This window comes from Sceloporus undulatus, chromosome 3 (assembly GCF_019175285.1).
Source record: "Sceloporus undulatus isolate JIND9_A2432 ecotype Alabama chromosome 3, SceUnd_v1.1, whole genome shotgun sequence".
Lineage (NCBI taxonomy): Eukaryota > Metazoa > Chordata > Lepidosauria > Squamata > Phrynosomatidae > Sceloporus > Sceloporus undulatus.
Genome location: NC_056524.1, coordinates 12,373,256 through 12,396,914, shown reverse-complemented (window position 1 = coordinate 12,396,914; position 23,659 = coordinate 12,373,256). Strand labels below are relative to the sequence as shown.

General features: G+C 41.1%; 1 protein-coding gene across 1 annotated transcript in view; it reads left to right on the top strand.

The window, feature by feature from the left end:
- Positions 1-23,659, top strand: part of LOC121925147 (disks large homolog 2-like) — a 1,073,267-nt gene that overhangs the window by 245,060 nt on the left and 804,548 nt on the right. The window contains exon 6 of the mRNA XM_042456961.1: positions 22,379-22,453. Within this exon, the coding sequence (XP_042312895.1) occupies positions 22,379-22,453 (75 nt within the window). The remainder of the gene's footprint in view (positions 1-22,378; positions 22,454-23,659) is intronic.

Here is a 23,659-nt window from a genome sequence, read left to right as displayed (position 1 = left end):
TGTAGCTACATTCTCTCTACTGGGGGTATGATTTCACTCTAAATGTACACTCTGTATGTACTCTATATGTACAAGGGCTGGTTCTCATGGGCACACTGACCTGTTTAGACAACACATAGGGCCAAAACAGATGGAACACAGGTAAATTTGTGCCCCAGGTCAATTCTCCAGTTTAAAAAGAGTCCCCCTTTAATCCAGATCAGGCTGGAAACTCAGGAGAATTCCTTGAGTGTGGGGACTGTGGATTGCAATATGGAGATGGAGGACACAGAGGAATGTCACTGGGTAGACAAACCATAATCTTTTCCCACCTGGAATTGCCAACTTGCCACAGGAATTCCATTTTCCAGTTTGTGTAGTTCCTTCATGCCATTCCTTTTGTCGATGTGCCAATTGATTGCATGAGTGCACATTAGTACAACAGTACAATCAGCACAGTGCACTGGTGTAAAATGCTTGCACAAGCACACATTCACACAACAGTGTGTGCAAACAGTGCTGCTGATGTCAGCCTCTTGAGACCATTGGATATGCAGACTGCTGTTCCTCTCCACAGATACAGAAGCCCCAAAAGTAAGCCAGGTTTCCCTGTCAGTGTGGACACAACCTCAGTCTGGAATCTTGTTGGCATTATGCACTCGCATAAGTTCCCTTCACATGCGGTTGTGGTTTTTTTGCTATTGTACAATTGATTTATTCACTTTATGATTGTATACCTGGAGTTCTACAAGTTTAACCATTTTGTTTGTTTGTTGTTGTTCTTGTGTGCTTTAAAGTCATTTCTGACTTATGGTGACCCAAAGGCAAACCTATCATGGGTTTTTCTTGGCATGTTTCTTCAGAGGAGTTTTGCCATTGCCATCTTCTTGAGGTTAAGAGAGTGTGACTTCCCCAAGGTCACCCAGTGGGTTTCCATGGCTGAGCTGGGATTTGAAACCTGGTCTCCAGAGTCTATAGTTTAACACTCAAACCACTACACCACACTGCCTCCCTAAATCCTATTGTTAGTCCCAGCATAAGTACAGCAATTGAATTAGTTGGATCTACCTATGAATTGCCTCTCTTTTCAACAATTAATTCAGTTGGTCTACTCAACCTCATCAACAGGATCCCAGCCATAAAACTACACATTCTTTGAGGGTGCTTAACCCTTGAGTGTCAGTGTGTTCAAGCTTCCACTTGACTGAGAGGCACATTGGCACATTGTACACTCTATATGTACTCTGTATCTACAAGGTCTTGTTGCTATTGTTGTTGTTGTTGTTGTTGTGTGTCTTCAAGTCATTTCCCAACTTATGGTGACCCTAAAATGACCCTAGCATAGGGTTTTCTTGGAAAATTTGTTCAGTGAGGGTTTGCCTTTGTAACCCCTGAGGCAGAGAGAGTGTGACTTGCTCAAGGTCACCCAGTCAGTATCTATGGCTGAACTCTGATGTGACCCCTAGTCTCTAGAACAATAGGCTGCACAGTGTTATCATTCAGCAGAAGAGCAGTGGTGTGTAGGAGCTGTGTAAGTTTGTAAGTGTAGATTTCTACTATGCAAGCACAATGCAGTCACTCAGCCAATCTTTGAGTCTGGCTTTATTTGCAGTCGCTTTATTCTGGAATAGTGAATTCTCTGTGTTAATTTAGAAAGCAAGATTTTTGTTCCTGAGCATACTAGTGAACAACTTTAGTGAACCAGAGGGATTGCAGTTCAGGACTAACATTCAGGGTTTCTTTGGATCATGTTAACTCATATACTAGTATGTGTGTCACTGAAAGCATCCTTGGAGACGATGTAGCCAGACTGCAGAAATAAAGCAGTTTGACACCACTTTAACTGCTATGACTTTATTCTGTGGAATACTGGGATTTGTAGTTTGCTGAGGTATTCAGTCTAGTCTGCCAGAGAGTTCTGGTGTCTCAGCAAACTACAAATCCCCAGATTCCACAGGATAGAGTCAAGGCAGTTAAAGTGGTGCCAAACTTACTTATGGAGTGTACTAACACACCAAATTCTACATGACCATGAAATGTTAGGGCTTGTAAAGGACTCAGAGGTTAGCTTGTGAGCATCTGCTACATGTGAGAATAACTCCAGATTCCTTTGAAGAAGAAGAAAATGAAAAGAGAATTATGGCAAAACTTTCAACTTTAGTCGTTTGACATACTGGAAATGCAGCCTTACAATATAAACTTAACAAGGGAGATTGAAAGCTCCACTTACACTTTGATGTTTGCAGGACCTTAAAAAAATCATTCTCAGAAGATGCAGCTGCTCCATGACTCGGGGGGCTCTAATACTAGTATTAACATCCTTGAACAACATCTGTTATCTCTACTATAATTCACAAATTAAATTCATACTGTTAGATGTGGGTCTACTTTGCTGGGCTTGAGTTCTGCAAAGCTTGAAAGTAAATGACATTGCCAGGTCATTCTCTTCGGAAATCTGTAGTGTAGAAAGGATGCAGAATTGTGTATTATAGGCAGATTTTTCATTTGTCATTCAAGTAAAACTTAGAAGGTTACTTTTAAAAAGAATGGTAGAACCATTGAATCAATTTGACTTACATAAATGTCACCTGTGGTCAGCTCAGCTTGGGGGATTCTTTTTTAAAAATCCTTCACACACATCCCACAAACCCACCCTGTCCATAGGTATCCCACTCACCTGTTTGGGCAGAGAGAAGAGAAGGAAAAGCATTCTAAATAGAAACCATTTGGAAAACGTAGAGTCAGACTTTTCAGGTTTCAGCTTGCAGAATACAAGTTTCAGCTCTTAAGCCTGATATAACAAGGCTTGTAAGTGAAATGCAGCACCAGCCATCTCATTAATGTGGTGATTAATTTAAAAAAATTAATTATAATTAACAAGTAATATTAAGCTATGATTCTGTATTTGGTATTGCTACTTTTATTATTAGAGTTGGTCCTCCATATCCATGGTTTCATAATCCACAGATTCAATCATCCACAGCTTTAAAAATAAAAATTCCAAACTGCAAATGTTGAATTTGCCATTTTATTCAAAGGGCACCATTTTAGTATCCATTGTGATTACCAGGAGTTGAGCATCCATGGATTTTGGTATCCATGGGGGTCTTGGAACCAAACCCCAGTGGATACCAAGGGCCCACTGTATTTTAAATTTGTATGGAATCATTCCAATAAAAATATTGCAATAGGAATGTGTGCCTTTATTCATTTCTCCTTTCTCTCCAAATCTAAACACCCTTGGTGAGCAGCTCTAAATAAATATTTCATGCACTTCAGGGTTTTAAATCTTGAAATAAGTCTTGATAATCCAGAACAACAAAAATATTTAAAAGGATTCCGTGTTAAATAAAAGGTTGAGAACTTCTGCACTACAAGAAGGATATCGACAAGTTTGTTTTCTGCTGCTCCTGGGACAAGAACATGAACCAATGGATTTGAATAACAAGAAGAGGTTCGACCAAAATATTAGGAAGAATTTCTGTACTATGAGAATAGTTTGGCAGTGGAATGGACTGTCTGAGAAGGTAGTAGACTTTGGCGGGATACAAACCGCCATATAGTACGTATAGGATACGTACTAGGGTTAGGAAGGGGCGGTGCTTCCGCACCCCCCTAACCCTAGTACGTATCCTATACATACAAGATAGCGGCACCCCTTCTACATGGGTGCCGCCATCTTTACGTACTGGACGCATAGCGTCCAGATGTGTTGTGGCGCCTATGACGTTGCGAGTCCGCGCCAGGCGCCTCACGACGTCATAGAGGCACCGCAAGAAGAAGCTCCGATATGGAGCTTCTTTTTTGCTCCGCGCGGGAGCCGCGAGGTTTGGCTGCTGCAGCTCCCGCACGGAGCAAATGGCGGCGGTGGGGGAGCGCCGCAAAGCAGCGGTTTGTACCCCGCCAATATTTCTTTGGAGGTCTTTAAACAGAAGTTGGATGGGCTTCTCTGAGAGGTGTTGTAGTTGTGTATTCCTTCATGGCAGGCGGTGGAATAACTTCCAAAGAGAATTCCTCAGTTAGGTTTCAGACAAAAAATCCAGAATAGGATTGTGAAGGAAAGGCACATATAATGACAAAGCTTTATTAGGTAGGAAGATTTCTATTACATCTGAGCAATCCCATCAGGTGTGAAGTCGAAGGCTTTCATGGATGGCATCCATAGTTTTTTGTGAGTTTTTAGGGCTATGTGGCCATGTTCTAGAAGAGTTTATTCCTGATGTTTCACCAACCACAGATGCTGGTGAAATGTCAGGAATAAACTCTTCTAAAACATGGCCACATAGCCTGAAAACCCCACAAAAACAATTGCATCACAGTTCATAGGTATGCATATGGGACCAGTGCCTCATCTACCTTATGTTGGCATAGTTCTATGAAACCATAGCAGCTTTGCTGATTTGCACAGACAGAGAATATCACACTTGAAGAAAACCCACTTTATACAGTGGATTTAGTTTAGCATTCAGTCTTTCCTGTTCCTGGCCAGCTAATGCTGGACAAATCTACCAGTTTGCTTTCTCTAACATCATTCTGTTTATAAGTTCAAGTTTATCCCATTCAGTGTATGAAGAAATGTATACTTTTGAGTAAGTGCTTAACCATATGAAACCAAATGAACTACTGGGTGTCCAGCATGGTTCTCACATTAGTCAAGTGACCATTTCAGAAGAAAGGGCAGCTCCTAGAATCCTAGAATAGAATCATAGAATTATAGAGTTGGAAGAGCCCACAAGGACTCCCTGCCATGCAGGAATACAAAGCACCCCCAACAGATGGTCATCCAGCCTCTAAAGAAGGAGATGCCACCACACCCTGAGGCACTGTGTTCTTACTTCTGCCATCATATCTGAGAAAGGAGAAACCATATAAGGCCATGATTCTCTTTCTGGTTTCCCTCTGATTATGCTGTGGTTTGAAATGGAAGGCTGCTTTTGCTATGACACCAGAGAAATGGAAATCCTTTCTCTGTGAGGTTTTGTGGCCCAGTGCAGACTGGCCACCTGAAGACAATGGCTTGGAATCCTGTATAGGACTTGCCTTTTTGTAAGTGGGTTTATGTGTGTGAGGATTAGAATTGCAAAGACTCACAATGTCCACATCCAGTAGAGAGCTACTGTAATATACCTATGTGGCAGAGTCGGTAAAGGGGCTAATGTGTACTGGGACCAATGTGCAATGGGACCAGTGTGCTGTTCAAACCCAATGCACATCAGGCACCAATGCATATCAGGTACTTTTACTGGTGTCCTTGTTATGCACCTTCACAATTCAGTAACAGGGATTTTTTTTAGCTCCTCCACTATATAGTTAAGTGAACACAAATTTATATTAAGTGAAATGTCATATAGGATTCCAGAAGATGTTTTTCCCCCAGTCAGCTTATCTGTTGTGCAAGACTTGTTTTTGCTTTACTTTATTCAGTTGTAGTTTTTTAAATTACTTTTGTACTCCAGACAGTTTGATTCACCTGTATCTGAAATGCTTGGGACCAGAGGTGGTTTGGATTTTTTAATTTTTTTTTAGATTTTGAAATATCTGTTTGCATATAAATACATAATAGGATATCTTGGAGATGGTAACCAAGTCTAAACACAAATGCCAGTTGTGTTTCATATATAGCTTATACACCATAAATTTACAACAGGGACATGGTGGCTTAGTGGTTAAGATGCCAATTCTACTGATTGTAAGGTTGGAAGGTTGGCAGTTTGAGGCCCAAGTGCCACGTGGCAGAGTGAGCTCCCATCACTAGTTACAGTTTCTGCCTATCTAGCAATTTGCAAGCATGTAAAAGTGCAAGTAAATAAATAGATAAACCACTTCAGTGGAAAGGTAACAGTGTTTCATGCAGTCATGATGCCCATATGACCACTGGAGTCATCTACGGACAACACTGGCTCTTCGGCTTGGTAACAGAGATGAGCACTGTCCCCTACAGTTGGTTACAACTAGACATTCATGTACTTTTACACCTTATACACATAGCCTGAAGGTCCCTTTATACCAGTGATGGCGAACCCACTGCGCGCATGCCGGAAGTGGCATTTGGGACATTTCCTCGGGCACGGGGTGAGGGAGAAGGCAGAAGAGGCACGTGTGTGCCCGTTCCTCCCCCTCCCTGCCTTTTCCTGGCCTCCATCTGTCTCTCAGAGACAGCTGGAAGCCAGAAAAGGGCACTCCAGAGAAGGAGCCAGAGGAGAGCACCTCTGGCTCCTCCTCACAGCCCTTTTCCAGCCCCCAGCTGCCTCTTCAAGAGAGCTAGAGGCCGGGAAAAGGGCGGGGAGAGGAAGAGCGACCGGCGCATGCCAGTGCCGCCTCCTCAGGGAGCTTTGCCTGCCTCCAGCTGTCTCTGGAGAGACAGCTGGAAGCAGGGAAAGGTCCGCGGGGAGGGAGGCAGGGGCCCTCCCCATCTCCCTCCTTCCCCATTTACCTTTCCCTGCCCTCCAAGTGCCCCAAATGGGGCATTTGGAGGGCAGGGAAAGGTCCGCGGGGAGGGAGGCAGGGGCCCTCCCCATTTCCCTCCTTCCCCACTTACCTTTCCCTGCCCTCCAAGTGCCCCAAACGGGCCAGAAGCCCTGCCCCAGCACACAGCCCCATCCCAGGGGGCAGAAGCCCCACCCTTGATTACTGGAGTAAAATGTGGAGTAGGTTTCTCACCCCACTGGCATGTGGTTGCCACTGATGGGAGAGAATACTTTCTAAATATTTTCTCCTTCTGCAATTTTTCTTTTTATATTTCTTTTCCTCAATTTTTTTAAAAAAACTGACTGCATAAAAGAAACGTATGCTCAGATCTTTTTCCTAGAGGCAGAAAAAGGAGCAGAGTAGGGGTCATAGCATAAGAAGAAAGGGTGACGTTCTCTCCCTCATTCTATGATAGTCTACTGGTGTACCTTACAGTTTCAGCATCTGCACCGTGTACTAAAACCACCCCTTCAAGGATTGTGGAGAATGTATAGCATGGATCTTAGAGGTCCCTGTTGGTTCTAATGCAACATAAACACCTTTGCTTCTCATATCATAAATGTTGAAGGTGAGATTAAGTATAAGGGAGTGACACTGGCTGGAATCCTGCTGAATGGTTTCCACTAGTATAACCATTTCTTGTCAGCCTAAATCTAATTTTTAGTCCTAACTAGAGCAAAACCATTAGGGCTGAAGGGCAGGATATAAATACCTAAATAAATAAATAAATAAATAAATATAAATAAAACCATTGAATCAACTGGATTCACCTGTGGACTAATTTAGCATTCAAAAATGGATCAATGGGTCTAACCTCTAGCTCAAATTAGCTGTTTTGAGTCTCATTTGAGAGGAAAGTGGGATTCAAATCAAATCAATCAACCAACAAGATTCCAGATATATAGTTGTGCATTCCTGTCTGATGCTTAACTATTGGTCAGTGCCTTCACTGGGATGGCAGAAACCATCACTGTGGACAGTAAGCTGTTACATTGGCAGATATACAGTCAGTGGCACAGTGTTATTGTTCAGTAGAAGTGTGGTAGAATGAAATCACTGAGTAACTATATAAGTGTCATACCCTCTGACATTTCACAGATTAAAAACAGGACATGTGTGGTGTTACCCTTTTGGCTCTGATATCCAGAGAGGACACCAAGCCTCTGCTTGATTTAGAGGAATATTGGATTTAGCTCAAACAGAGAGATATACACTGACTGAGGTAACTTTGTCTTGGGTATCCATCCCAAAGCACACAGACCTCCAAAGGCAGATTTCCAAATGAGAATGGGTTTTATTTAAAAGGCGAGATAAGCACATCACTCAAGCAAACAACTACACATGCACACAAGGACTAGAGAAATCAAAGGTGGGAAGTTGGAATAGATGTAAGGCATCACTAACAGTGATAATTACCTATGTGGATCTTGATTCCAATTGCAGTGGGTCCAGGAATGGAAAGAGGATGCAATAGCTCTCATGGCAAATGGGAGTGGGGAACGATAGCGGTTCTGTCCTGGCAAACTGACAGAGATTCTGCCTGCTTTCTGGACTAAGACAAAGACTTGCTAAAAAGTCCCAATATTTACACCAAAAATATGTCTTGGGGGTAGATTCCAAGGGTTTGGAAAGACCAAATCATTTTTGAAGTAGTTCTCAAAGGTGGTAATACTAAGGTGTGATGGACTGTAATAGACGCACATTTCCAGGCAGAGAAGATTATCTCACAAGATCGCCAGTACTTGTTTATCTTACATCAGCCCATTGCCCGGTAATACTAGGATCTCCCCCACCTCCTCTAACATGTCTGGAATTGATCACTCAAATTGGGGGCCCTGTGCAACTCCTGCCTGCTAGCCTACATGCGGGAGCTATTCACTGGTGATGGCATCTACATTCAGGCTCCTCCACGGGTCACTAAGCCTGTGCTTTATTAAGTTTCAGATATAAAAAGAGGAGGTGCGATTAGAGTCACCCATGGGCCTAACAGTGGCCAAGCAACATCGTAGTGTGGTCAAGATGGCAAAAGTTAGTAATGAGGAAGAACAACTATTGTTTTTGTCTGAGCCTACTGGGAAGAGCAAGATTATGTTCCCTTCTCTTCCACTGTGAATTTCCCATTGCACCATTATAAGGAAGCACAGTGGGAGATACAGAATCCATTGTACAATGTTAGTGCTCAGCAGAAGAGTGGTATAGCTCAACTAATTACATGAGTGTAAATTTACACTACATAAGCATGATGTAGGAATTTGCACATACATTTTCTTTTTAGAGGCGGAGAAATCAGTTTGAGACTGATGTTGCTCCTTTTCTTGTAAATTTCACATATAACACTCTTAGTGCATATCAGACCAATTGTAAAGTACTGCTGAGTGGGGCATTAAATGCCTTCCAAAGTGTTTGCGCATAAACTGGATGTCAATACAGAAAGGGATCTATGGATAAGATCAGTTTTTATCAGTCCCCTGAGCCCAAATGAATGGTTGAAGTCTAGGACTAATTCCATCCTGAATGAATGATAGCATGAAAAAAGCATAGAAATGAAGTAGTGGGGTAGTTCATGACAGCAATGATCATGAGGAAGTTGACACACTGGAGTATATCCAGAAGAAGGTGACCAAAATGGTGAAAAGTCTAGAAACCATGCCATGTGAGGAGTGACTTAGGGAGGTGAGGATGTTTAGCCTGGAGAAGAGACAAGAGGTGATATGATAGCCCTGTTTAAATATTTGAAGGGATGTCATATTGAGGAGGGAGCTAACTTGTTTTCTGCTGCTCCAGAGACCAGGGCATGGGGCAATGGATCCAAACTACAGGAAAACAGAGTCAACCGAAACATTAGGAGGAACTTCTTGATAGTAAGAGCTGTTTCACTATGAAATACACTGACTCAGAGTGTGGTGGAGTCTCTGTCTTTTGAGTTTTTTAAACAGAGGCTGGATGGGTATCTGTCAGGGGTGCTTTGCTTGTGTATTCCTGCATGGCAGGGGTTGGACTGAATGGACCTTGATGTCTCTTTCATCTTTCAGATTCTATTATTCTATTATCTCTGTTTTAAGAAGTACGTGGAAATGCACCCCAAGGAAAATCAGGTGTAGCCACTTCATGATTACATGATTATTTGCTTCTGGTTACACCAAGTCTACCATTTGCAATTTATTTCAAGCATGGCAGCACTGAATATTTAATAACTAATTTAAATATTCACCTTGGAATTAACATAATTGATGAAGTGAAATTACTTCCTAAGAAAGTACTCATCTAGCTAACCATCTGTATAATTCCAAGGTTGTTCACATCAATGCCCTTCTCACATCTCTTCCTACTTTTTGGTGTCATTTTCTCCTCCTGGTTTGCCCTCACTGTCCTCAGCCATATTCACCTACTCTTCTGTTTAACTGAGTTGGCTGTGGTGACACAAATCATTTTGTTTATTGCTGTTAATGGCATCATCGCATAATGTTGTGTCCTAGTTGAGAGAACCACATGTGTCTTAAAGGCTGTTAGACGGTGTATCAGTGATGGCAAGTAATACCAAGGACAGCAGGGCTAAAGAAGAAGGAAAATAATCCAGAAAGGACCAATGTGGAATAAAATGCTTCGGAGGCAATTTTGATGTGAGAAAGAACAAAAAACAAGACAATTTTTGGGGAGCTCATTTTTTATTTCAAACTTTTACTTTCCAGTGTTAATTTGGCTCATAGTTTACTAATTCTGGAGTTTTCAAATATGAATATAGATTTATGAAACCTGTCATGTCTTTTCTAGAAAAATGTTTTACGGAACCTCGTGGAAATGTTGCACATTCCCTATACATACTGCATGTGAAGCATATTTAATTATATCTTGTCAAAGCTCATTTTCCCCTCCTTTAGTCCTTAAAAATATGGTAATTGCCCCTTTCCCCCTTGTAGTTAATTTTAAATTTCAGGAGGAATTAAGCTTGCTAAATCTCTTCCTTTCCCTCCTCCCATTGGTCTCTATGGTAGCAGCAAGAATAGAATTACTTTGATCTTCATTTCTAAGTGGCATCTCGTTTCTTCCAAGCATTGACCTTGTTTAGTGCAAATGAAATTTCCGATAAAATTCCATTAACTTATCATTCGTTGATCTTGGAGAGATGTCTTTAGGGGAGTTGCTTTAACTCTGAAAGACAAAAGGTGATTTGTTTTAGAAAATCAGTGAAAAGCGCCATAAACTAAGGGAGAAAATCTGCAATTAACTGCTTGGTCAGACCCCATTAGGGCTTTAATACTGCTTAGCATTGGAGTGCTGCATCTTATAAGTTAGAAAATGAGAAAGCAGCACATGAACACTCAGAAATCGGCTCCTGAATTTAATGAGACCTGCACCATGCAACAGCCGTGTTTAGGGTACATAGTAAGCATCAAGGGATGCTGGAAGCAGCCAAACTATGACAGTAGAGTAGCTCTTCACGCCAAAGCCTCGAATTAGGGTTGCCAGGTTGTAGCTCAGTTAGCTCTCCTGTCCTTTTAAATCCATCAGTGATAAGGCAGCAACAGCATTTCCTATATTATTATTATTATTATTATTATTATTATTATTATTATTATTATTAATTTCCCATCTTTTCCCCAGTTCAAAACTCAAGGTGGATTACAACAGATTAAAAAAAGGTTAAAATCCACAAAGTACCAAAGCCAAACATTAAAAAAGACCCTCAGCACAACAAAGGTTTAATCTGCACTGCAGAAATAATGCAGTTTGACAACACTTTAACTGTGATGGCCCCATCCTATTAAAACTTAGGATATGTAGTTTGTTGTGGCACCAGAGCTCTCTGGCAGAGAAGTCTAAATACCTTACAAAACGACAATCCCAGAAGCCCATAGCATTGAGAAGTTAAAGCTGTGTCAAGATGCATCACTTCTGCAGTGCAGATTAGACCAAAAATGACAAACAGAAAACCTAGGTGAGTGAGTGGGCCTTGTGCAATCAGTCCTCAAAGGTTTGCTGAAACAGAAATGTCTACGGAAAGAGGGTGCCAGGCTAAAGTCTCTGGAAATTGGGTTGCAGAGCCTGAGATCATCCACCGAGAAGGCTAAGATCAAGTGTAGTATTCCCACAAAAGATATCTGTGAGAGTGGTAGGACAAAGGCCTCTCCAGAAGATCTCAAAATATGGGGAGAATATGGTTCTTCAAGTAACTTGGCCCTGACCTGTTTAGAGCTTTATAGGCAATTGCCCATTTCTGGGCACAAACCTTTGAATTGTTCCCAGAGATGGACTGGCAGCCAGTGGGACTAGTGCAACAAAGGAATATTCCCTGGATCCTTTGCCCTCTTCTATAACAGCTTGGGGATCTGACTGATTTCATGAAGAGGAACAAACAAGAAGGAGCAAGGGAGGGAGGAATCATAAAATCATAGGATCATAGGAGTTTATCACACTGGGGCTAATTTTGACATTAAAGAGAGATTAAAGCACATTGAAAGCAACCCACAAATGAAGTGGAAATGGTGAATAATTGCGCAAATGATTATCACATGTAATTGTGCAAATAAAGTGATACCAGAAAAAAGATGTGCATTAATGCTTGTTTGTGACCACTTTAATGGAGGGTTTTGTGCAACGTCGTGTGAAATTGTTACGTGTAATTACGTTATTTTTCTGGGATATTCATGGGATAAACTCCTGATCTCCTTTGTGTGATAACCTTCATAGAGTTGGAAGAAACCACAAGAGGCATCAAAATCCAACCCCCTGACATGGAAGAAGACACAATCAAAATATTGCCAAGAGATGGTCATCCAGCCCCCTTTTAAAATCCCCCAAAGAAGGAGACTCCACTACTCTCTGAGACATCATGTTTCAGTGTTGAACAGCTCTTACAGTCAGTAGGTTCCTCCTAATGTTGAGGTGGGATCTCTTTTCCTGTAATTTGAATCCATTGATCCATGTCCTAGTCTCTGGAGCTGTAGAAAACAAGCTTCCTCCATCCTCAGTATGATCTCCTTTCAAATATTTAAATAGGGCTATCATATCAGCTCTTAACCTTCTCTTCTTCTGGCAAAACATAGCCAGCTCCCTCAGTTGCTCCTCACAGAGCATGGTTTCCAGGCCTTTCACCATTTTGCTCGCCCTCCTCTGGACATGCTCTATCGTGTCAACATCCTTTTTGAACTAGACACAGTATTCTTGGGGGGGGGGGGGGGAGGAGAAGGATGGGGAAAGTTGTACTTACCTGTCACATAGTGATTACTTTACGATTGGGGTGAGAATCATGCTTCTGCTGTCTGCATGCAGCCATGGAACCCACCTCCAAGAACCTTCTGGCATTCCCATTTTCCTCGTTAAATCTATCTGTATCTCTCATATTTAGCTACAGCTGAGGAAGTAGACCAAGGAGATTATCAAACATGCCATCTTTTCTCTGATGGGATAGATGCACATTTAGCTGCCAAAGCTGAGTCTTACTACAGTTTCCCATGACTGGGCATATTCTGTCCATGTGCAATGTGGGCTTGTCCCATGGCTTTCAAAGACAGAGTTTTCCTGTTCTTGAAAAGCTGTGGTATAGGTTCAGGTTGCATAGGGCTGCATACATCTAGCCAAAGGAGAATGTGGTAAAGCCTGTCTTGGACAGTTAAATCTGTGTTAATCCCATCAGGGAAAAGATGTGTGCAATAATCTCCCAAGTCTACAAAAGCCTCTGCTACAACTTCTTTCCCACAGTTAGTCTCAAAGGTGCTACAAGATCCCTTTGCATACTGGTATTCAGAGGTGTAGCTAAATGAGATGCAAAACTAGGGTATCCCCGTTCTGAATAAGCATCCGCCCCATGAAATTTTCCTCTAGTCCCCAAATTTGTAGGGTTGTTGTAACTAGAGATTTTAGAAATATTGTCTGTCAAGAAAGAAAGAAAGAATTATTAAAATACTTACGACCTTAATGACTAAAGAACAAAGCCAATTTAGGTTTTTAAATGAATCAATACTGAAATGAGTCTTTCAGTGCAGAAAATGAATGTTGCTGTGAAACAGACAAAACAAGCACTTTTATTCCCTTCACATAATTTTGGGTAACTAACTGCACAGCATTATTTTTTTATTATTAAATAGGGGTATTAATCCAAGAAAGCACAAACAGAAAGACTAGGCTCTTCGTACAGACTTTTTGGAAAAGATTCCACTCCCTCCTGTCTTCTTCCATGCACCGAGTTAACTGAATGCCAACTATTTTTGCACTTAGAACTCAGTTTGCACCAAACTGAAGTACTGTAAACTGAGGACAAAGGAAGAATGTGGGAGAAGGAAAGAGAAACTGGGATATTTTAAAAGCAGCTGAAAAAGTGTGACAATGTAGAATTAATTGGGAGTGTCCATGACAAATCAGGAGAGTTGGAGGGTATGAAGCAAACATGGAGATTAAGATCATTTTTCACCATACGTATGATGTTTTCTTCAGTTTGGGATACTAATTTCATTGTAGGTGTAATCCATGGTTAAATTTCAGACATTAAATATTTTAATGTAGAAATTTCAAGGTGTAATTATAGTTTACAGCTGCTTTCCATGTTTACATATAAACCTGAATAATATTTCCAGACTCCACCAACATGTTCATTCATTTATTGCTAAAATGATTGATTGCTTTCCTTTCTATCAGATTTGGTATTCAAGGCAACCAGCAGCCTAAATGGAAAGGTAATATATTAAAAATGCTTAAATTTCAAGATTAAAATAACCAGTGCCTCCTGCAGTGAATCTAACAGCAGAGTGTGTGTGAGAGAGTGTGTGCACATGTGCATGTATGTATGGTATGCACCTTCAAGTCTCCTATTTATTTATGGTGACCCCATGAATTTCATAGGGGTTTCTTAGGCAAGGAACACTCAGAGGTGATTTTGCCAATTCCTTCTTCTAGTATTTGTTGGTGGTCTCCCATTCAAGTACTAACCAGATGTACTTCAATAAAATTTCCAAACTGCAGTCACATATAATAATCCCTCAGAGCTTTGCTTTAAAAGCCCGTAGTGTAGTCATACATCAGAAAAGAATGAAGGATTAAGTAGAGTCAGGTCTGCAGCTGAAGTAAACATCCCATGTTTTCTAGGCCTAGAATCTTCTTCTTGAAGAAAGCAATGAGTAATTTTAGAAATGTTCTGCTACGCTGTTTACATGCACAACCGCAGTTTTCAAAGATTATTCACCGTGTGAGCCTTATTCTGGACAAAATTCACATGTTTTTTATGCAGCAAACAATTTTTTGTGTGCAGAAAATACTATATCTATACAGATTTTTTTTTGTTGCTGCACAGAGAAATACTGTTTTCTGCACAGAGTAACCATGTATAAAATTTGCACAGAATAAGTCCTGAACTGAAAAGATTCTCATCAGTCCAGGATACTTCTCATCTGCTTTCCCCCAACATTGAGCAACATGTTTTTTTTTTTTTAAATTTAAAAATCAGTTTTGAGTATTTTTAGATATTCACCCCATCTCTGTCTAGGCCAGAGGTGGGGAATATGAGGCCCCTTCAAGTGCTTTAGATTGTATCTCCCATCATCCTTAACAAAAGTTTGGAAGACTTAGGGCTTGGACAGATGGGCACTTTGTGCCGAACTAGGGCTGCGGTAGAGCAGAGCATTCATACGTTCCCAAATCCTACTGGGCACTATGGGTGCCATCTTGGCATGCCCTTGTTTACACTGGGCACGCCACAATGACGTCCACTGTGCACAGCACCGAAATGGCACAGTGCACGAAGGGTATCATAACACCATGCCATGGCAGTTATGGCACCCATTCTGCAGTACAAAAAGGAGCGTGTGGTTGCCATGGCCTGCTTTCAAGGTAGAAAGGCAGCCACTTTCTGCCAATCTGTCCAGCCCCTTAGCTACCCATCACACTGGGTGAGGAATTGTAGTGGTGTGGCTAATATGTGTGTGTGTGTTTTGAGGGGCCTATAGGACTTTGTCACATGAGCCTTGGTCACACCTCAGTCTTGCACCAATCACATTCTTAAGAGAATAGAAATATACTGGTTTTGTAGTTTTTATCAGATGTCTCTTCAATAGCATGTTTGGTACCATTGATGGTCTTTATGCTCTCTCTTCCTCATTCCCCCTTAGGCTGGCCTCCTTGCCCTGCGCCCTACCCAGCATGCCTTTCATTTTTAAAATTTTTAAAAAATTGTAATGCAATGCTGGAGTTATGGGGATGTGATATTTTAAACAAAAAACAGGCTGCCTGGGAATAGCAAGGGAGATGGGTCGAAATGAGGACATTGATGCCACATGACTTCCCAATACTGTCACTATCACACTGTTGCAGTAATGAGATAGCAGTGTGATTGGCTGCTTATTAACAGATCTCCTTATCAATGGAAATTTGCTCTCTAACAATACTTCAGTAGCACAGCAGCAAAGGACTGGAGGTGAAGTCGTGGGATAGGTACTGCCAAAGGCGCTATTCTCTTGCTTAAGATCCACATATGATCAAGTCCGTATTCCGGAAATGTAACTTTTCTAAGTTCAGACCTGAGTTACAGAAAGATAATGGGTGCCACATATTAAGATATAAGAATTTGGGAACAAAAAGCTTATAATGCTTAAAAACCATTTGACAATACTCCCATAATCTGCATGATTTCTCTTATGCTGGGATTTGGCTGCATAATCCACTAGCTGTGTTCACCCATGCTCTTTGGTAACTCCTCCTCAAAATATCCTGAATGGCTTCCCTAGTTTTTTTCTGAATTAAACATTTGTTTAATAGCACAATGATCCTTTCCTTGGGCCTCTTTTTAAGCAGCTTTACAGGTTTTGATATGATATGCAGGTTCTGGCAATCAGTAATATGAAGGCTTTCATGGAAGGTATAGAGTGTTGGCACATTTTGGCATCTGGTGAATTTGTGACTTTTCACAGAAAAATGAATGAGTGGTATCTTAATGTGCTGGACTGCACATTTAATGTACTCACATCAGGCCTGGGTGTTGTATATGGCATGAAAGCTAAATCCCTGGCACCCCAGAGAGATGGCACATGGTTTTGTTTCTAATATGACTAAGACATACATCAGTGGCTGCTGGTCATTGTTTGCCATGTGCTAAACTTCTGGTCATGGTGACCAGATGTCGTAAAAGCAAGGGAGGACAAGGTGCTAAAAACTGTAAGACATTCAAGAAATATGTAGGACATTACAAAATAAAGGTTAAAAACAGTAATAGAAATATAAATTCATACCAAATGTGCCCCAAGCTCTGGGAGCAAGTTTGGTCTTCTGCTGCTCTTAGCTAAGAAGAACTATAGAAGGACACGTCCTATCTTCCTATTTGCAGTAAAACTAGGCTGTAAATATATTCCCCTTCAAGACATATTTCTCGAAGAGGAATAGCAAGTGGTGTTCCTCAATGGGCTTCTCAATCATGATAAAAATGGAAGATGTTTTTGAATTCTTTCTGGACAGAAGGTTGAAATGTATGACATGTCTGAGAAAAGGAGGACATTAGTATCCATGGGGGTGATGATGATCCTTGAACCAAACCACAATGGATACCAAGAGCCTGTTGTAGTATTCTTAACTGCTCCACAGGATGCCAGCCATTGTGCTCATGTAAGGAAGATGCCTGTAATCATTGACTGTCTGTTAATATCACCCATCATAATGATTAGGTTAGTTGAAGGATCTTATGCACATGTATTCACAAGCTCATGCTGTCACATAATCTTTGAAGATCCCACACTAAGGCTGGATCCATACTGCATAAATAATCCAGTTTGACACCACTTTAACTGCCTAGTAACTCAATGCTATGGAATTATCTGCTCTGAGTTCCAGTTCTGGGAAAACATCAGGATATAGATAAAATAATAATATTTTATGGATGAGGAAAAACAGATTGAAGCTGAATCTGAACAAGACGGAGGTGCTCACGGTAGCGGCCCCGAAACCAAGAATTGGGTTGCAACCACCAGTCCTGGATGGGGTCACACTCTCCTCTAGTGACTGTGTTCGCAGTCTGGGGGTGCTCCTTGACTCGTCGCGCCTGATGATAGATCAGGTGAATGCGACCGTCAGGAGCGCCTGTTATCAGCTTCGGCTGATACGCCAGCTGCACCCTTTTCTGGAAGTAAGGGATCTCGAGACTGTTGTGCACGCGCTGGTAACCTCACGCCTTGACTTCTGTAATGTGCTCTACATGGGGCTACCCTTGTGCCTGGTTCGGAAACTACAGCTGGTTCAAAACATGGCAGCCAGGCTTGTGTCAGGAACATCCAGAAGAGACCATATCACTCCGGTTTTGAGGTCCCTCCACTGACTGCCTATTGGTTTCCGGGCCCAGTACAATGTGTTGGTTATTACCTTTAAAGCCCTAAATGGCTTGGGTCCAAGCTATCTCAGAGACCGCCTCTTCCCATACAATCCTCCCTGCGCTCTCCGGTCCTCTGGGAGGAACTTGTTGCAGCCTCAAAAACTGAGGCTTGCGGCGACCTCCTGGAGGTCTTTCTCTGTTGTTGCCCCCAGGCTCTGGAATGACCTGCCAGACGAGATCCGTCAATTAACATCTTTGGACAGCTTCAAAAAGGCTGTCAAGACGGATCTCTTCAGGCAGGCCTTCCCAGACTGAAATATCCTGGCCTCAGGATCTCAGGATTTTCCCCCTCCTCAGTAATGTCTCCAAAGCCCCCTTTTCTTTAGAACTGAAGTTGCAGTGGTTTGTTGGTTGGTATTATTTTGTTTAATTTATTGTTATTTTAACTAGTTATTGTGGTTTTAAATTAGATATGTTGTTTAATAACTTTTTAAGGCGGGAGGGAAATATATTGTTTTTATGCTGTATGTTATTTTAATGTTGTAAACCGCCCGGATTGGTTCGCTACAGGGTGGTATATAAATAAAAATTTATAATAATAATAATAATAATAATAATAATAATAATAATAATTCTGGGAGTTGCAGTTTGCTGTGGCAAAAGAGCTCCCTGACAGAGAAAACTAAAAGTCTCACAAACCCCAGAATTCCATAGCATTGAGTCATGGATTGTTTGTGCAGTGCGGATGCTGCCACTGATACTGGTGGGCTTTCTTAGTTGTGGTTCCTATGATATAGCAGAGAGCACTAATGGCAGATGGATTTCATGTCAGTGGGGTGGGGAATCCATGCTGTGGTTTAGTCTGAACTTGAAAGAGGCTGAAATAAGCGCAGAGCCTTGGATGCCTCCTTTACTTTTGAGTAGATTCATCATCCCACTTTGTCTCTAGGTTACCCCAAAGTTCACTTCATTTCGGGAGCCTAATGGTGTGGGGTAATGACCTTGTTGCTATTGTTGGTAAATAATTTGTTGATCTCTTTCAAATCAACTAGAGATCCTGCCCTGAGGCTCCATTTGCTCCTTTCTGGATCTACTTTCTGTCCATTCTTGCTAAACTGAAGGCCTCTTTCCTTAACAGTAGGGGTTGGATGATCCCAACTTTTCCTTTATCTGTTGAAAATATTAATTTCTCTCCTCCTTGGCCATGGCTTGCGGAATAATTAAAACACAGCAGCAAATTATATTGAGCTGTTGCAATTCAGCGAACCTGAACTCGGCCTCGATTCTGTTCATTTCATCTGGTGTAGAGTCTTTGCACAAACATAATTGAATCACAACAAATGGCAAGGGAAATGATCTGCTCAGAACCCTATGAGTAGAAAATCATACAGCCCTGCAGGAAGCCAGAAGTTAAATTAACCCTTCTCTCTCTAGGGTGCCAGATTATCACATATTAACAAATTGTGAGAACAACCTACTATATCAGCTCAAGGGGAGGAAGGGAAGGAGTTTGGAATAAGGTTATTAGTATACAACTCACATATCCCCTCTGCACGAAAAGCTGGGATGGAATTATTTACAGCTGAGAAGTGATCATTCATAATGGAGAAGGCATGCTGGTGAAAAGTGAATACTGCCCCAGGGCACAATCTGAAGTAGGATTTGGAAAGCTGCTCTAAAGAAAAAGACCAGTAATGACATGTAGAAACCATTCACACCTGAGCCTTGGTAGGATGATACTATGTCTGAGATTTTACCTCGGGGTTGTAGTTGTGTGCCTTCAAGTCATTTCCAGCCTGTGGTGGCCCTAAAGTGAACCTATCATGGTGTTGTTGGTTTTTTGGGGAGGGAGTGTCACAATTTCTTCAGAGAAGATTTGCCACTGTCTTCCTCTGAGACTGAGAAAGTATGACTTGCTCAAGGTCAACCAGAGGGTTTCTATGACTGAACAGGGATCTGAACCCTAGACTCTCAGAGTTCTAGTCCAATGATCAAACCATTACACCATGCTGGCTCACTTTATCTTGGAGATGCATATTGTAACTCTCTGAATATGCAGATATGCATTGAATGTGCTATGTGGCCTTTGTGATGAAAAGCAAGGCTATGCAACCAAATGTGAAACCATATGCACAATGAGTAATAGTATCACAGAGTTAGAAGAGACCTCAAGGGCCATCCAGTCAAATTGCAATGGAAAGAGTACTACCACCAGTTTCAGCAGGGGCAGAGAAGGTGCATTTGTAAGAACAAGGGCACTACATAGGGCTGCCACAAGCCCATCCATACTATGCTGTTATAGCACTCTGGTTCCACTTCAACTGCCATGACTGCATCCAATGGAGTCCTGTGGAGTTTGTAGTTTGGGGAGACACGAGAATTCTCTAGCTGAGAATTTTAAATACTGCTCCCCAAGTAGCAAATCCCAGGATTCCATGGAATAGAACCATGGCAATAAAAGTAGAATCATAATATTATAAATCTATAGTGTGAAAAAGGCTCTGGTCAGGAGCATTCCAAGGTGCTGAGTCCCTAGTGATGTGAAGGGGGAAAGAGAGGGCAGATGAGTCTCTGGAGAGTTGTTGGCAACTATTCCAGATCAGTCTGTAGCAGGGCCAGCAGTATACAGTAATATATATGTGGACATGTGTAGAAACATGCCCACACACACACTCTATTTCAAGACGGTGCTCTCACCTTGAGAATTCTCCCTTTTTCCTTGAGGACTTGAGAAGAGAAGCCAGGCCCTGAAGCTCAGGGCTGGGGCCTGAGATCTGGTGACCTAGTACTGCATGTGGAGTTTTGCTTCTGTAGCCTTGAACTGAGTGTAAATGTTGTACAATGGATGGCATTGTCTAGCCATTTCTGTTGGGGAACTCATAAGATAACAATAGAATTAGGCCTCTGTGTCCTTCGTCATGTCATTCTGCTCTTTATTCTGAAAATAATTTATAGGCTGGGATGCTGTTAATGCATGACACTATTATATCATATTTGTGTAATGTAGTTTTATACAGGTGAGAAAGCCTTGCAAAGAAAGAAAAGCAAATTCTTTATGATCCTTGTCAGGCATTCTTCAGTGCTTGACATCATCATCATCATCATCATCATCATCATCATCATCATCATCCTGCTTTCCCCGCAAAATTGGAATTCAAAGGGGCTCACTGTTTAAAAGAACAATACTATTAAAACCTGAAAAGTGAGCATTAAGATAGAATTAAACTGTCACAATATTAAATCACACCACACATGAAAAGAATAAAATCCAATTAAAAAAGATAAAATGCTTAAAAACAGTACAGTTAAAACATTTGTTATTCTACATGCAATTCGGTAACCTATTTGTGTTTATGAAAGCCTGTGGCATGACTTTTGTGAACAGGTCATGAAATTAGATCTCCTCCTAACATGATTAAGGAAACTAATAGCACTGATCTATTCTGCTTTGGCCAGACTTCCTCTGGAATACTGTTTCTAGTTCTGGGTGTTGAAGTTTAAGAATTATATTGAAAGATGGGAAAAGGTACAGAGGATGGTGAGCAACATGGAAGAAAGTCTAGAAATCAAGCCTTATATGATGCCAACTGAAAACTGTTCATAGAAGATAAAATGAGTTGGAAGAGACCACATGGGTCATCCAGCCTGACCCTTGGGGCTCAAATTGGTTTCATACAAACCTTCATATGTACATGGTTTTAAATAATTTTAAGAAGTTTTAATCTGTCTTTTAAACTTGTTAAATTGTTTAGGATATTTTTAGCCTTTAAACATCATTTTAATTTTACACTTCTAAAATTAGCCAAGTTGATTTTATGTTGTGCCATGTTGAGATCTTTAGACAGAGACTGGGATATAAATATTTTAATCAATTAGTCAATCACTCAGTCCATCAGTCAATAGTATCTGGAGGGCTGTCAAGCAGAGGATGAAATGAGCTTGTTTTTTTTTTTTTTTTTTTTTTGGTGCACAGAAGATACCTAGAAATTCAAGGTAAATATTATGAAGAACTTCCTGAAGGCAAAAGCTGTTTGACTGGAAGAGACTACCCTGAAAAATGATAGAATCTCCCTCATTGGAGGTTTTTAAAAAGAGATTAGAGGGCCACCTCTCAGGAGTGATGTCTAGGCAGAAAGGTTGGCCTACATGGCCCTTGGGGAACCTTCCAAATTTGTGTGTATATCCACACTGTAGAAATAAAGCAGTTTGACACCACTTTGACTTTATCTTTGAGAATCCTGGGATTCGTAGTTTAGTGAGCACCAGAATGCCTTGACAGACCATGCTCAATATCTCATCAAACTACGAATCTCAGGATGGAGCGATGACAGGTAAAGTGGTGTCAGCTATGAAAAGTTGTATGACTCTGTTACTTACACATTTGTGAATATGACAAATGAGACCAATGGTCTATCTAGACTGGTAAACAAGGCTTTGATTGATAGCAGATGGGTATCTGTCTTGGTCCAGAAAGCTTTGGCAATGCCAGGGGTTAAATGTGGAGTCATTTTCAACCAAGCAATGTGCTTGTAACACTGAACTTACAGTTTCTTCTTGACGAACTCTACATTGGAGTCAATTTACAGCAATTTTTTTTACAATGCATAGATTATCTAACACATCTCTGTTTTGTTTACTTGTCTGCAGCAGAGTCATACCAGATGCCCAGCCCACAAATGTTCTGTCGAATCACCTGGATGGATACCAATCCAGCATTCTTCTGTAAGTCTGCACCTTTTTATTTATGTGCAAAAATTTGAGCAAATGAAAGAGATGTCTGAGCACTAGAGTCAGACTCAAGGGTGTAATATTGGACCGTTTGATACATTTCTGAAAGAAGTACGAAAAGAATTGTAATCTCTGGTCTGTGCAAGTTCCCTTTGAAGCTTAGCTTTTACAACATTGCTCTAGTTCTGATTGTGTATCCTTTCTTTAGATGTTTACAGCCTCCAGAAGGTTGCTGTGTGTGAAGCGCTAGTGTGTCAGTGTGGCTGGAAATAACCTCAAAAATGTTTCGCAGATGCTTCGTTGGTGATAGTTATTATGAGCTCAGAGGAAGGGAATGATACTCTTTTGTGCTGTCCTGTTTATTCTTTCTTTTGCTTATCTGAATGAGATGACTTTCTTGCATTTCAAATAGCCGACTTCAAAACCATACTTTATACAACTGAAATCCTAGGCACACATAAATGGGAGTATGTTGCACTGAATACAATAAGATTTTTTTCTGCCTAGAGAGTTGGAGTAGGGGGCCCTTGCAGTCCCTTACAACTCTACAATTCTGTGATTCTGAACATGTGTAGGATTAGTTTACAAAAGTCCAAAAATTAGTATTATAGCTTTGATACTCAGCAGGTCTGCTTAGAAATCTAGCTTGGAAAATGGACACCTGAGTTACACTCCTTAAGTGTGAACTGCGTCTCAAGATCAAAATGGATATTCTGTACAATTTCAGATTTGAAGCCTACAGATATGGAACTTGTAAAACTTATATTTTAACACAATCTGATTGGTTTCATTTAATATGTGTTGCAGTCAAAGGAAACAGCCTTTGGTTAACCAGGGACATTTGGACCATCTCTTTATCGTCACATGAAGAAGGTACCACATCGAAGGGCTGACTTAAACATGCCATGCCTCCTTGAAAGTTGCCAAAAACAACATTATAGACATTTACCACTATAGACATTTTATATGGTTTGCATAGTTTTAAAAAGCTGTCCTCAGATAAAAGAGCCTGAAGGACAGGCTACTTCAAGACTAGAGCTGCAAATCAATCCAAACTATTGCCAGGCTCTTTGTAGCAGGATGAAAGTTATGAAAAAGCCAAATTCTTTCTGCTCTGTCTGAAGCAGAGAGCAACTAACAAATAGAAGTAAAAATATATAAAATGAGCAAAACATTTTGGCTTTTGCTTTATTCAGTTGC